The sequence below is a fragment of the Sugiyamaella lignohabitans genome, chromosome B (genome assembly GCF_001640025.1).
Source record: "Sugiyamaella lignohabitans strain CBS 10342 chromosome B, complete sequence".
Lineage (NCBI taxonomy): Eukaryota > Fungi > Ascomycota > Dipodascomycetes > Dipodascales > Trichomonascaceae > Sugiyamaella > Sugiyamaella lignohabitans.
In genome coordinates this window covers 1,376,084-1,390,565 of record NC_031674.1, presented here as the reverse complement: position 1 = coordinate 1,390,565, position 14,482 = coordinate 1,376,084, and the positions used below count along the sequence as shown (strand labels likewise).

Here is a 14,482-nt window from a genome sequence, read left to right as displayed (position 1 = left end):
ATCAACCACTGGGGATTTGCCTCCGGCGGCTGGGGCTCCGCCCCAGACCCCGTTGCTCCTCTCGCTGTGCTCGAGTCGGGTTTTTTGGGGGACCCGGGCTGCTGTTTTGACCAGGTCAGAGGACTGGGATCCCCGACGAAACGACTCGAGCACAGCGAGAGGAGTAACGGGGTCTGGGGCTGAGCCCCAGCCGCCGGAGGCACACCCCCGTTCCCCAAAAGACATCATTAAACAGTATATTATGTACAGGAAAGCTCCCGAGAACGGGTTTATTTCTTTTGTTGGGCCAAGAATTTACGAGCCTTCTTACGCATGGTTTCCAGTTTGCGCTGTTCTCTGGTGTCCTTCTTGGTTCTCTTCAGTGGCAGGGTCTTGTCACCGAAAAATTGTGTTTGGAGGAAGTATTTTCGCGACATGTGGAACTCCTCTGTGACAGCGGCATCGGACAAACCGAGTTTCTCGATGGTCCAGAAATATCTTTCGGGATCCTTTCGCTTGAGATATTTCAGTATTCCCTGACGATTGTGAACTAGTTGCTGTAATTGACGCAATCCTTTAAGATCCTGTTTGTTCTCTTTTAAATGGTTGGCCAGGAAATTGATGCGAATGGTCCACACGGCAGCCTGGACCTCACTGGATCCAGTGTCGCCCTCAAACCGGGCAAAGTCCTTGACTGCAAAGTTGACTGCCAGTTTCTTGGACTGGTAAGGGGATGAGTTTTCCATGCTAATTATGCGTTCGATGACACCTCGTTTATGCGATTCTTCCGACAAAATGGCCTCTCGGGCCTCTCGAGGAGCTTTTTGTAAAGCAGCCTGCTCGGCTCCATATAACAGGTTGGCCGAGTTCTGTGCGTCTAGAATGTCGATTTGCGTATATGGTTCTGAAACACGGGCTTTAATTCTTTCCAGAAATCCCACACCTGGCCGTCCTAATACCGGATCAACAAATGCTGGCTTGGGTTTCATCATCTGACTAGCAAAATGCTTGTGCACTCTTCGGATCTTCTTGAGATACTTCTGCTTCACCAGAGCCTCGGACGAGGCATGGAAGTTTCTCACAACATTTAATGTACTGGGGGCCGAGTTGTATCCAGTCACCAACGACTGAAACGGTCGGAATGGCCTAAACATATTCCAATAATTTATATATATTCCGGCACCAGTCCTGGTCGTTCTCAATGTACCGTCATCTCTGGTGATCAATTTTGAAAAATTCAGGTGGGTAGGGGTTACCCCTGTATAGCCGTACTATTTACTTTGGCGGTGTGTCGAGGTGCCTCCGACGGCTGGGGCTCCGCCCCAAACCCCGTTGCTCCTGCTTCGTAGGAGATTGCTAAGACTCTCATGTGATACTCGGTTTGAGAGGATTGTTATACATGTATTTTTTACAGTCTAATTTATGCCATGTCTGAAACTGAATGTGGCTCTACATAGGGGACAGCTACTGGATCCGGCACTCTTGAACCATTTGTAAAGACAGTCGGCGTGGAACTTGTTCTTACAAGTGGTACATGTCTTGTTAGGCAGAGAATGGTCCTCGTGGAGAATTGAGTAACAGATTGCACATTCTACAATACCTTCGAAATGCATAGATACATTGCGTTTGAACAGCTCTAATGAATCAATAATGGATCCGTTTTGTGCTGTACCAATTGCTTGAGACGCCAAAAGCCATGCTCGCCATTGCTTCTCACGAACTCCAATCCGTTTGATACCCTCGACTTGCAAGTCCCGTAATGGATACAGCGGTGGCATGCGAATAGCTATCTCCATCGTCTGATCATCTGTAGTGTAGTAAGCCTTGACCTCGTTCGTAGCTCGGGCTATTTTGGCACTCATATTCTCGTCATTGATACTACTGTTGCCATCTAAACTCTTCTCTATGGTGTTCAACTCCCGGGTAATGAGAACTGGTGAAACATATTTCTCAGTGAACTTTTCAACAGCAATAATAACACTGCGCTTCTTTACGCTCAAGAACCAGCTTTTGGCCAGTGATCCGGTATACTGAAGAACAACGAAGTAACTGCGCAACAGCAATAGTTCCACCTCATCGTTGATATCTTCAACTAGCGTGCCCTCGTATTTGTCGATATTGTCCAGCTCTTTGCTTTTCTCGGCAATTTTATTCAAATCATTGCCAACAATATAATACGAAATCAGGTCCAGCAACAAATCAACCACATTGTCAGCATCTCTTCGCAGCTGACCAATGTATGCACGCCGAAGGTCATAAGACGAGTTTTGAAAGTGATCATATACAAGCTGCCATGCCCATAGATAACCAGTCATAGAGTGGTCGGTCTCATAGACAGCAGGTACATTCTTGACCATTTTCAACAGGCGAGGGGGGAACCTACCTGCAGCATCTTCCACTTCTTCATCCTCATCTTCGTCGATCTCTGATTCATTCTGTTTAGAAATACTTGACTTCTGAAGTTCGAAGGAAATTGACTTCTCTTCCTGTAACGAGGGAATCTGTCTATGCAATAAGACAAATGCGATTCTCTGAACGTCTGAACTTGGAGTACCGAGAAGACCATAAAGCTTATTATAGTCTAAGAGCTTGGTCGGTACCGACAAGACTGCTTTCTGGAGCTGAACAATCGTCAAATAGTCAGGCTGATTGGTACTGGCCTCAGCGGCATACAATTGGTCAAACAATTCCTCGTATATAAATCGATATGCTTCTTCTGGTTCACCCGAATAATCAAATTCCTCTGCCAATTCTGGTGTTGAGTCAATAACCTTCTGGGCAACAACAACAAATCGAAATGTAAAATATCTGAGAGCCAAAGATTCGCTCATATCAATAAAGTTTTGTTCAAGAAGCTGTATGCATGATTTCCAGATACCAAATACTGTTGGAAGGCTGGGATATAAGCTCATCAGTTTAGGTACAAGCTTTGTCAACTCGATTCTTGAGTTTAGTAAGCTATCAGTTTCCGTATTGTTGATACGAGTGAATACCGACTGAAGTACCATTAGAAGACGATTCAACGGGATCAGCTCTGTACTGACGTCATTTGCTGGAACATCCAGCAGCATGTTGAGATATATTAAAGACTTGAGACCAGTCTGACTAAATTGCTTCTCATTGAGACCGATCAAATCGCTTGCAAACTGATTACGAAGGTTACCAAGAGCAGCAAATTGCAGGAGATATTTTTGGAGGCCATGAAGTATTGCAGTAGTTCCAAGTATGCTAGTTTTAAAAAGGATACGAAGCTTGGGGATTGTTGGCTCCACATCTGAATCAGCCGCTTTAACGAGTACAAGATCAAAGATATTGGCTAACACTCGACTTGAAAAGTATCCTTTTGTAGTGAGCTCAGAAGACGAACTCCACAATAAATTGACTAGCCTACTAACCAAGCCCCTGTCACCCTCAGAAATAGCTTCAACAAATTGAGGGACAGAGAAGTCTGTTGACTCTTCCGATAATAACGTGGAAACTTCACTCCCAAAGTCAAGGAGTGAAGCTGAATCATCGCCTTCGGCGGTCAGCTTTCCCAAAAATACAGCAGATGAGATGACCTCCGATGCATATAGCAAAAATAAAATAATATCTTGAACAGTTGAAGCAGGTAACTTAAGAAAATCTGCCTTGTTTTCAATGACGAGTGACTTGACGTAAACAGCAGTTGATGCGAATTGCTCTATATTTACACCAAAGCTTGCACTTTCTGCTTCTTCCCCAGAGCTCACGAGAAGAACAGCACCGCCCAGTGAGTCTGCAACTGCCAGATCAGAGCTAACTTTGGCATCAAAAATACTATTCAGATGTTTCTCAATAACATCAGACTCAGAAAACAAAAGTTGCTTTAGCGAATCGGCTGAGCTTGTGGCTCCAGTCTGTTGGACACTTTCTAAAAGTCTCTGTCCTCGCTCAACAAGTAGTGGAATGTTTTCCATAATCCTATTATGCTGCACTTCCTCCAGTAGCCCTTCGCACAGTACTTCGAAGTTTCCCGTAGTGGGAGATTCTATAGAATGAAGCAATTTTTCCACTGTCGAGCTCTGTTCTATCGTCCATAAATAAGAGACAAACTGCTTACCTTTTGGACTGGAAATGAACTGCGCAAAATATTGGTTGTCATCTGCTAGAAGTCTTTCAAATACCTGCATTGTTCTTCTAGAAGGCGGTCCATCGGTAATAGTTAAATAGTTGAGAGCATCGTTAGCGGCCTCCTCACTAACAAACACTCCATGAGAGCATATGCCGTAAAGAATAGCAGTCCATAGTGCATCGGTGTCATTGCCTGGTGATATGTGCAAAAGATAACGAAGGTACTGCGAAACAGCATCAATAGGTGCAACGATTGTTTTCAGCGAGGTAAACGATTTCAGAAGTCCAGCTAAGTAATCCAACTTCCTATCTTCGTAGGATGATTTAATAATGCAAGTGAATGACTGTTCCAAAACAGGCTGAAGAGAAGAATTCCCATTTGACACACGGTGTTTGGCATAGATTTCAAGAATCGCAACCAAGTTTGAGCTAGCTTCAGAAACAATAAATGAAGGAAGGTGGTCGACCAGAAATGAATCCAATCTTTGAGAAAGAATAGAATCTGGAAATAAGACTTTCTCATATGAGACGAGTAATGTACTGACCAGGTGAACCTCAAAAACATTGAGTCCTTTTTCCAATTTATCCAGTAGCGCAATAATGATACTAGAGAGCAATTCTGAAAACTGCTGTTTGAGCGCAGTATCTGAAGCCGTCGCCGATGTGATTAATGTGAAATTCGTTAGTGACTCTCGACTCTGGCGCTTTACAATCTCGTCGATGCAAGCCTTGAGAGATCGTGAAACTTGATCCCAGTCTAATGAACAAAATTTCACCAGCTTTTTACTTGTCACTTGCACAAGCTCCTGAGAGATTCTCGTGGGCCGGGTCACGATTACAACGCTGTTAAATAAGTTGGTAAATGCAGTTTCAATAATATGGTGGGAATCTTCTTGAGCGACCACAGACTTTTCAACAATAGTCAGGTAGGCACCCCAGGCATGATAGTTTGAAAGAGCCGTCTCTTTGGTGACTCCCTCGCTAACAGCTTTCAACAAAGCATCTCGATTTTCGCTATTGGAGTAGGGAGAAATATCAGTTGGCAAAGCAGTCACTAATGCTAGTAAAGATGGCCAGAAATAAACGCTTGACCGTCTACTTCCTTGTGACACAAATTTACAGAGTGCAGAGAAGGATGTCGACTTTTTGGAGTTAGCAAGCTGCCAAACATTAGCGTATTTTCTCGTAAGACCAATCAGGGCCTGCAATAAACTCGTTGCTACTAAAGGTTCACTGGATTTTAGACTCTTGTAAACAACATTCGTGGCTATATCTTCCAGAACCGGCTCAACCAGTTCATGAGCACCCTTATCCTTTACCAAGGAGCTGATTAACTCCAAAACTGCTCTCGATACTGAAACGTCTGAAGCATGGGCAAGTTTCCACAACTTTGAGTATCCGATAATGTCCGAATATTTTTCTGTTATGTCAGACGAAGATGACTTTTTGGATGCTTTTGAGCCTTCTGCTAGTTGAGAAGAACCATACCTCCTGTCTACTAGCTTTGTCAGAATCGCAATACAGCATCTCAACACTCTAAAATACTTTGCTTGCGAATCATCGGGTGAGACGTACCGTTCATCACTTAGAGAAGCAGCGCTTTCATTCTTTATCATATTAGTTGAGAAATCAAGAAGAGGCTCTTCGAAAATGTCAAAAAGAGCGCTCTGTTTCTCAGGGCTTGGAAATACCTGATCCAGGGCCTGTTGAGCAGCAGTCGCTACTGACCTATCGATGTCATAAGTTCCAGCTACCCATGGAGAAATTGTATCTTTTAAATGCTTGGTAGATTGTTTACCAAGCAGTTTGCAGAAGGCTCCCTGAACTCTATGAGCCGATGCCCGCACGGAGATTGAAACATCAATTGAAAGTTTGGAATATATCAAGACCCATGCCCGTTGTAGATGAGTATCATCTATAATATCATTTGAAGTGTTGTCATTTTCAATTGCTCCAATCAATTCTAACAATGCTTTTTCCTTGGTTGTTGAATCTCTCTTCAACAGCCCTTTAAACAGGACAGTCAGCGACGGACTTGTGATTAACGATGGATCTGGCAATCCTGTCAGGTAAGACAGAGAAACTTCATCTCCGAGTGTGGTTCTATAATCACCGAAAGACGATCTGGTAGGTTAGAATCAAGACCTTTGATTTTTATTAGCGTCCCAGATAACTAGGAACTCCGCTTCAGAGCATTTTCAGTATTTATTGCTCCTCCTCTGACCATCATTCCAATTTTCTGGCCATATTAGCAAATCACACTGATTTGCTCTTGCTACTTACTTGCTATATCCTCCAAACCTCGCCATTGTCTTAATATTTCACAGGAATCAATAAATCAATAAAACATCCGAATTTGTCACTCAGGGTCAAATGGATCAACTACAGTCACCACTGCATTGATCCCACTGTTGCCGTGCATTTGGCACGGCTCACAAAATAGGATGTCCTACTTAAGAAATCTCTGAATTTGAAAAATTATGATCTGATCTCATTCTTTATTTCAGGTTGATTTTATAAAAATAAGAAAACCAATGCCCGACTCGAGCAAAGCAAGAGGAGCAGCGGGGTCTGGGGCGCAGCCCCAGCAGCCTGAGGCAGTACCTAATCCCATTCTGAAAAGTTTAAATGATAACAATAGTTTATTATCAGTCAGTATATAATTCTAAAGCAACTACAAGCCTATTTCAAGGCCCGGTTGGCTTCGAAAGTAATGAAAACAAGCGAATAATCGCCGAGCTCATACAAAATTCTCTCAGTACGCTGGTATCCATTCAACTTGGATGGCAAGCAGCGGAAAGAGAAAGCAGAGTCCGGGTCAGATTCGTCATCTTCATTTCTGTTACGCATGAAGGTGGTCGAGAATCTTCCGGGTCGGAAGATGTTGACCACTTTTTCAATGACGTCAGCGTTGGACATGCCGTATTTGGCAGCAGGAACGTTTGTTTCAAAACTGGCATAAGAAAAGCCCTGCTCGGGCGTGACATGAATGGTAAAGTAATTCCCCTGATTCACCACACCATTACATGAATAGCCGCAAGGAGTAAAACAGAACGAGTCCACAGTTTGTTTGAGAGTCGGGTAAATCTGGTCGATGCCCGTCAATTTGGTGACAATGTTGCCTTGGTCATGGCCAGGATCCTCATCATCGGCTGGAGCTCCAACACTTGACATGTTATTCGACTCAACACCAGGAATTCTGTCTGAACAGAATTGATTGGCATGAACTGGGTTGAGGTCGGTCATGAGAATCTCAAGAGTCTCATCATCAAATGGAGCGTCCGCAGATAAGTTATGCCCATTAGTAATGCTGGTTCCATTACTGACACTGCCAGATGCACCGAGAGTGGAACCGGGAACAGTTCTTCTCGGGAAAGTACAGTCATCAGATGGACCAGCAAGGTACAAATACCAATGATCTTTTTGAACATCACCGATAACATACGAGGATCCGTTGGCAAACTTGTTATCAAGACAAGCAACCTCGTCTTTCCAAGACTTATGAGGATGCTTCTGGCGGTCGGGAAACATGAAGCTGCGACGCGAGTAAAAGACTCTCCAAGGCTGCTTGTCCTTGGGAAAGCCACAATACTCGCTAACAGCATCAAGTAAAGGACCCAATCCAACAAGAAGTGTGGTTGTACCACAAGTCTTGAGAATCAATTTGTTGGCAAATACAAACAAACTGGACTCGGAAAGAACAAATGCGTCCATCTTTGAGCTGGACACCACAGATAGGACTTTGCATTGGACAACGTCCAGAACCTGCTCCCATACTTGACGAGGAATCTCACGAAGACCAGACTCTGGCATGCCATAAGGCAAGCAGTGTTCATCCGGAGCAAACCAGATCTCAAGAAGCTTTTCAGGGCCCTCGAAAGCATCAGTCGAATCTAAATTAACCGACACATCGTGGTTGACGAACTTAGATGTATGGTTAACAGGATCAACAATCATTCTCTCTTGTTTAAAGATGGAGCTACTCAACAAACTTCAAACAGGGTCCTGAGACTTGAAACGAAACTGCAATAAACGAGTAACTGCACAAAAAGCTATGCTTTTACTCTCTATCAATAGATATCTGTAATACGATATTCGTCCGCTAGCCTACCTGAGTTACCAACGAGGGGAGCGAAGGTACCAGGAAGGAAGGAGATGATCAAATATCAATCAGAAATGTTAAATACCAGACTCGATGCTGGCAAGGTAGTAGTGTAGAAGTGGGAAAAAACTGTGGGTGTGAGTCGTGTTATCTGGGTTTAGCGGGACGAGAGACACGTAAGAGATCCTCCTTGGTCATACGAGGGAAAGTCTTTTGAGACTGGAAATAAATCAAAATAGGGCTCACCAGAGTATATTTTCCTAGACTTGACAGGAAAAAACTGGCCCTACTTGGATTGGGGGTTTGTTAAGAAGGAGAACTTGTTTTCTTTAGGATTCCTTTCGGAATGAACCACGGAAAGTTTTTAACCAGACTAGGTAAGAGTGGTTGTAATAAAGCGCTAGAAACCGGTAAATTCACACAAGAAGTGGTTTACTTCTTGAACAAATTACAAGTATTGAAAAAAACCTGGAAATAGAAACTGGGCTAACAAATGTGAAATTCGAGCTGTTTAAAAATTAGAAAACTTTGACTTCAGCAAAAAAAAATATTGTGTTGCAAAATTATCAAATTGGCAGGATATGTGGAGATTTGAGTGATTTCCTGGTGAAAATATTTTCTTTCTTTTTATCAGTGAATAAAATAGCAATCTATCGCAAAGAAAATATTACTACTGTTTCAAAGATAAAAGCGGATAGATCCGGTCAATAATTCAATAGGAAAAGGGAAATTTTCTTGTGAAAAAGTGTTGTTGTTAAAACAAAAGTCAACGGCAGAAAATTCTTTTATATTATTTGACTGTTGGAGTTATCTTTGTTATATGCTAGCAGCTGCATGATATTTTATTCGTTGATCTAGTGACCATATGCAAGAGACCAGCAGCCAAAAAAAAAGAGTAGCAACGTAGGACTACAGGCGGTGCGCCACGATAAGAGATTAAAATATATCAGGGATAAAAATATTTAAAGAATAAAAGGAGTTAAGGTAGAACGAAAATATCTAACACCGCTGGTAATATTAATATTTATATTTATATTAGTATATTAATAAAAGTACCTAACTTTATAAAATACCATAAAGAAAATACCTCATTTGATCATTAATCATATCTTAATTGATTCTAGCTGAAAAATGCCACAGGGTTTGTAGTCAAGCATATCGGTATCTTGGCCACTTGGCACTACTAGTCTCCCCGCATCCTCCCTCATCTGGCAATGTAAATATCGCTTTCCAGAAATGAAACGGATTCTCTCTGGGCCCTAGCAATAATGCCTTACATGCACTGACAATGATCTCAGATTGCCAATTCCACTACATCAGCCAATCACTTCAGACTCAGTGCCTCCTGTTGGAAGCTTGAGTCAGGTTCGAGGGTGAGCGGGTTCGATAAATTTCTGAATTATAATCGGTAATAAGCCGAAAGCTGGTATAAACAAAATTTGCTAATCTAATTAAAGAGCTAGAAAAGTTACAGAAAATTAATACCTCAAAATATAAAAATAAAATGTTGACCGAATATGAAGCCAAGCAGTCAAACAAAATAACAACTGCCCGGTGATTATTTCGGCCATCCATACAGATCTATCTCACAAAATTAGCTGGTCTTATCTATTCGAACTAGAAATAAAGGAACAAATAGCATGTTATCGCAAGATAAAACGACCTGAGGCTTATCAGAACGACAAACCACGTCCACTAAATCCGCAATAATCCCCTCCTGGAGACAGCCAGTATTTTGATGAGGAGAAAAAAAATACTCTTCACGAAGTTTTTCTGCATTAAATAGACACAGTTTGAGCCGGGTAATCGTGCATATTACTCTCTGAGACTGCTCAAGTTCCAAATGATGACTCTGATGAGTCCGATATTGTGGAGAAAATCATAGAAACAATATAATTTAGCTAAATTGATGAGTTGGTATCTGTCCCTGGAAATAAATGCCCAAGGATTATAGTAAAACGAAATGATTCACGAGGACTAGGGCGGAGCACTGTCATCTGAGACTTTCCCATCATAAATATAATAGTGCTTCATATATATCATTTCATTTATCGCCTATGAATACTTTTACGATTCAAAAAAGAGTCTCTGGTCTGGCTGACAACGTTCTCTCTTTGAGGAGCCAGCTTTTTAGCTTGGCCTAAAACCTTGACGAGAACTGGTCCCTTTTTGTAAAGTGTCTTCTTAGGAGTCTTTTTAGCGACAGATCCGTCAAGTTTAATATGCTGGGGTTTTTTGGGGTTTAGAATGCTATTGTTTGAGGTGATAGTGTTGCTGCTACTACTCGTCTCCTTCTTGGCCTGCTCTTCTTCAAGCTCCTCAAAGACAGAATCCGGGAGAAGTGACGAAAGGGCTTTTTCTTTCTGTTGTTTTAGCCATAAATCACGTTCTCTCCGTCGTGCTTTCTCTCTGGCTACTTCTTCAGCTTGTAGCCTCTCTCGTTCTATAGTTCTTTGCCTTAATTGTTGTGCAGCGGATGAGTTACTTTCTTCCTCTGGAGCCTCATCTGAATCCGAGTCCTCTTCAGCCTCCGAATTATTTTTATCGTTACTAGTTCCATCGTCTGGTTGTTCCAAGTCTTCTTCATTCTCGTTTGTCTTACTGGCCCCAAGTTCGAAATCATCATCGTCGTTGAATGTACGATGCTTGGCTGACGGCGTTCCAAGGCCGTTGGTAGCTGATGCCCCTGACGCAACTCGTCTCACTGGAGTTCTTGGAGGCTGTCTTAATACTGCCATTATTGTATGCTTCCAAAATATAAATAAATAAATAAATAAGAATAGATGATTCCCACAGTAGGCTGTCTATCTACTGATCAGCAAAAAAATATTTGATTTATTGTCTTCTTCTCAAGAACCTGCATAATGCAAGCACGGCGCTATATGGCTCTCGAAAAATCACATGATCATTATATTCTACTTTATATGAGGAAGATCATTTCCATAGAGGGTATAGAAATGCCTGCCGTTGAAAAGCCCAGTAAATGTCTTTTGTTAACGCTTCGTTCGCATTAATTTCTTGTGTAATAGAAATAATGATGCATGTGATGATATCATGGTCTTCAGAGGTAAATATCAATTGGGTACCTGGTAAAATATTATATATATAATATTTATTTCTTGGGGAAGCTTATAAACTTACAAAGATAGTGAGCAGAATTGCGGGGAGAACGATAGATAACCAGGTGATTTTCTGAGATTCATCTTGCTTTTCCACGTGTAGTCTCTGTTGCAAAATGTGGGTCACGTTTTGCCATGTTGTCATATTAGCCCTATTTTCAGGCGACTCTCTGCTCACAGTCCGCAGTTGGTTTATGCTGTCTGCAGTTTGTTCATGGCAAGCATGATTTAATGAGTGCGTTATTAATTTGAATTCTTTCGTTGCTACCTCTTGCGCAGCCCCCAAAAGCCTTTTTGCATCTCTTGTGGCAGGAATAGGGTCATTTTTCTGTCTCTGATAAATTGACTGTATATCCCTTTTAGCCTTGATCAATGACCTGTACCCTGCCTTTAGAGCCTCTTGTATTTGTTCCATCTGTGGGTCGGATAATTTATAACAGCTCTTAACCAGATAATTCGCATTATTTACAGCTTCCAGAAAAGCAACCTCCATAGTTGGACTCGACTGTTGTATTTCGGGTCCTTGATATGTTTTTGTCATGATGACGTTGGTGTCCGGAGAAGTTATGACCCCTCTTACATTAGCAAAGAGTAACTGCACCATTATTGTCATTAAAATTAAAGCGTTCATAATTTTAAAGACGCTTGACTGACGATGATATCTATGGAATTCTTTGCTTTTATAACTTATCTGAGTGCTCTTTGTTCTCTTAAAATATACTAGTATTTATTATCAGAGTTTCTTAGTGTAGAACTTTAATATATTGCCCCGTTCTCCAGGTTTCAAGGTTACCCCCTATCTAAAAGAATATTCCCATAGTCAGCAATACTACCAAGGACAGAATGGGACCAAAATTCGCCTTAGACTGACCATTTGTAAGAGGGACAGCTGTTTCGCTAGTTGTAGAAATACCTTGAGCAGATTCGGAGACAGTAGCGGTGGCTGTTGAGTCCAAACTGGCCGTGTCAGTAGCAGTACTTTCCCCAGAACCGTAGGATTCAGCTGTCTTTGTCCCGTAGGAATCGGTACCATAAGGCCCAAATGTACTCGTTGCGTACAAAGCAGTAGAGTCTGTACCTAATGCCGATGATCCATAGGAGTATCCACTACTCGCACTTGCCGTAGAACCAGGTCCAGCTAGGGTATATTGAGTAGTAGCGGCGTTAGTGTTATAAGCTCCGGTAGTTTCATATTCTGCTGCAGAAGCACTGGGTGTTTCTGCTCCCGCAGTAGTTGAAGCTGCCGAACCTCCCAGTGCAGTGTCGCTATAGCCATTGAATAATGTGCTCAAGACTTGCGATGTCAGTACTGTATAAGAACTTGCCGCATCTTGAGCTTGAGCCACATTGATCACTGGGTTGTCATTATGTTCAATATTTGCCAGCCCCTGAGGTGGATAAAGCGGCAATCCTAAATTACCGCCAGTACTTTCAGTAGCGACTGTGACAATGGCCGGATATGAATCGCTGTTTGTTACTGCGTCATATCTTGGCTCAGATTTTTCGATAGTATCTTCTGGTCCGGGGTTTTGACCAGTTATTTTAACCAATGCCTCGTTTACTGAAGACTTAAAATCAGGGTCATGGACTATAGCTGCAAGCAATGATGAAATATCAGGTTTGTCCAATGCCTGATCTCTAAGGATTCTTTGAGAAGAAACTCCAGCGATTTGGCAAGCTATTAAGAAGGACGTCAATGCACACAGAGTCGATATCATTGTCTTGTTATCAGCTGTCGTTGCTATGTCCTTCAAAAGTTGACGACAGGGCCCTACACTTTATATATCCGGGAAGACTGATCATGAGTTTTCTATTACCGTTCTTTGTTCTAGATTTCATGTCAATTTCAAAATTTCGTTTACTTCTTCGACTAAACCCAAAATCACAAATCCTCTCAAACAGGAAGCTATAGAGTAAGCGGGGCAGTAAGGCTAACGAAGTATTTTCAAAATAATGTATTAGAGAAAGAATAGCCTAATAAAGTATAATAAAAATATATATATAAATAAAAATTGAATTTAAAGAAAGTCTTGATAGAAGAAAAGAAAGTTAATGAGTGATTGGGGTAAGTAATGAATGTGGGAGGCTAGTCCATGCTCTTTGTATCAGATGAGGTTTAAATTAAAAGTCCGAACAAGACAACGAGTCCCAAACTCGAGTAACCGACACTGGCAACAGATGAAGCGCCAGATTTGGATGTCACTTTCTTAGCAGCATCTCTAATAACCCGCAACTTGCTGTTTTCCGAAATCAATTGGTTCTTCACGCTTGCTCCAAGGTTTCCTTGTTCAACGGCCATAGAAAGATCCTGAGCTGCCAAGCCAGTTCCAGAAACAGGGCAGTTCTCACAGTTATTTACGGTAACAGTAGCAGTTGCGGCGGTTACAGTCACAGTGACAGCAGGGGCACAACCACCTGGTTGAACTGGTCCGATAGGACTTGAAGGTGGAGAGGAAGGAGATGGGGGCATTGGGGGTTTAGGAGCAGCAGATGAAGGTGGTGGGGTCATTGGAGGTTGAGGAGCAGCAGAGGAAGGTGGTGGGGCAGGTGTAACTGGAGGTAAGGGAGCAGGTGGTGGAGATGGAGGAGAAGGAGGTGATGGGGGTGATGGGGGCGAGGAAGGAGTAGCTGGGTGAGATGGCATGGCTGGAGGAGTTGGGGAAGCTGGAGGAGCTGGAGGGGCTGGAGGGGCTGGAGGGGCTGGAGGGGCTGGAGGGGCTGGAGGAGCTGGAGGAGCTGAAGAAGCAGGGGGGGCAGCTGGAGGAGCTGAAGGAGCAGCAGGTGGTGCAAGAGGCATGGGTGGAGCGGAAGGAGCAGCGGGCGGGGTAGGAGGCATGGGTGGAGCGGGAGGAGCAGCAGGCGGAGCAGGAGGCATGGGTGGAGCGGAAGGAACAGCGGGTGGGGCAGGAGGCATGGGTGGAGTGGAAGGTGCCGATGGTGGAGGTGGGGCCTGGTTAGACGGAGCTGCTGGGGCAGGAGGCATGGGAGATGAGTCACTTGGTGGCATTCCTGGGGGTCCATTAGGTGATCCGCTAGGAGGTGTAATATCAGGAGTATCTTGTATATAAGTTAGCAACAGAAATGACGTATTACAAGCAACTGGATGTAGGAGTATACTTACTTGTTGGTGTAACAGTTACTGTAACAATTTGAGTAGTTGGTGAAGGGGTGAAGACATGGGTAGTACTTT

The 14,482-nt window shown here is 43.0% G+C and overlaps 4 protein-coding genes across 4 annotated transcripts; all 4 read right to left on the bottom strand.

The window, feature by feature from the left end:
* Nucleotides 1-269: 269 nt before the first annotated feature.
* MRPS28 (mitochondrial 37S ribosomal protein MRPS28) lies at nucleotides 270-1,133 on the bottom strand (the record flags this gene model as incomplete). Its single annotated transcript, XM_018879394.1, has 1 exon — nucleotides 270-1,133. One exon carries the CDS (start codon nucleotides 1,131-1,133, stop codon nucleotides 270-272), a length of 864 nt encoding a protein of 287 aa, XP_018737314.1.
* A 261-nt stretch (nucleotides 1,134-1,394) lies between these two features.
* Nucleotides 1,395-5,687, bottom strand: RKR1 (ubiquitin-protein ligase RKR1; the record flags this gene model as incomplete). Its single annotated transcript, XM_018879392.1, has 1 exon — nucleotides 1,395-5,687. The coding sequence occupies one exon, from the start codon at nucleotides 5,685-5,687 to the stop codon at nucleotides 1,395-1,397; it is 4,293 nt and encodes a 1,430-aa protein (XP_018737313.1).
* Nucleotides 5,688-6,753: 1,066 nt separating this feature from the next.
* SPE2 (adenosylmethionine decarboxylase SPE2) lies at nucleotides 6,754-8,028 on the bottom strand (the record flags this gene model as incomplete). Its single annotated transcript, XM_018879391.1, has 1 exon — nucleotides 6,754-8,028. One exon carries the CDS (start codon nucleotides 8,026-8,028, stop codon nucleotides 6,754-6,756), a length of 1,275 nt encoding a protein of 424 aa, XP_018737312.1.
* Nucleotides 8,029-10,221: 2,193 nt separating this feature from the next.
* Nucleotides 10,222-10,911, bottom strand: AWJ20_2447 (uncharacterized protein; the record flags this gene model as incomplete). The annotated part of the gene is made up of 1 exon (XM_018879390.1): nucleotides 10,222-10,911. One exon carries the CDS (start codon nucleotides 10,909-10,911, stop codon nucleotides 10,222-10,224), a length of 690 nt encoding a protein of 229 aa, XP_018737311.1.
* Nucleotides 10,912-14,482: the final 3,571 nt, after the last annotated feature.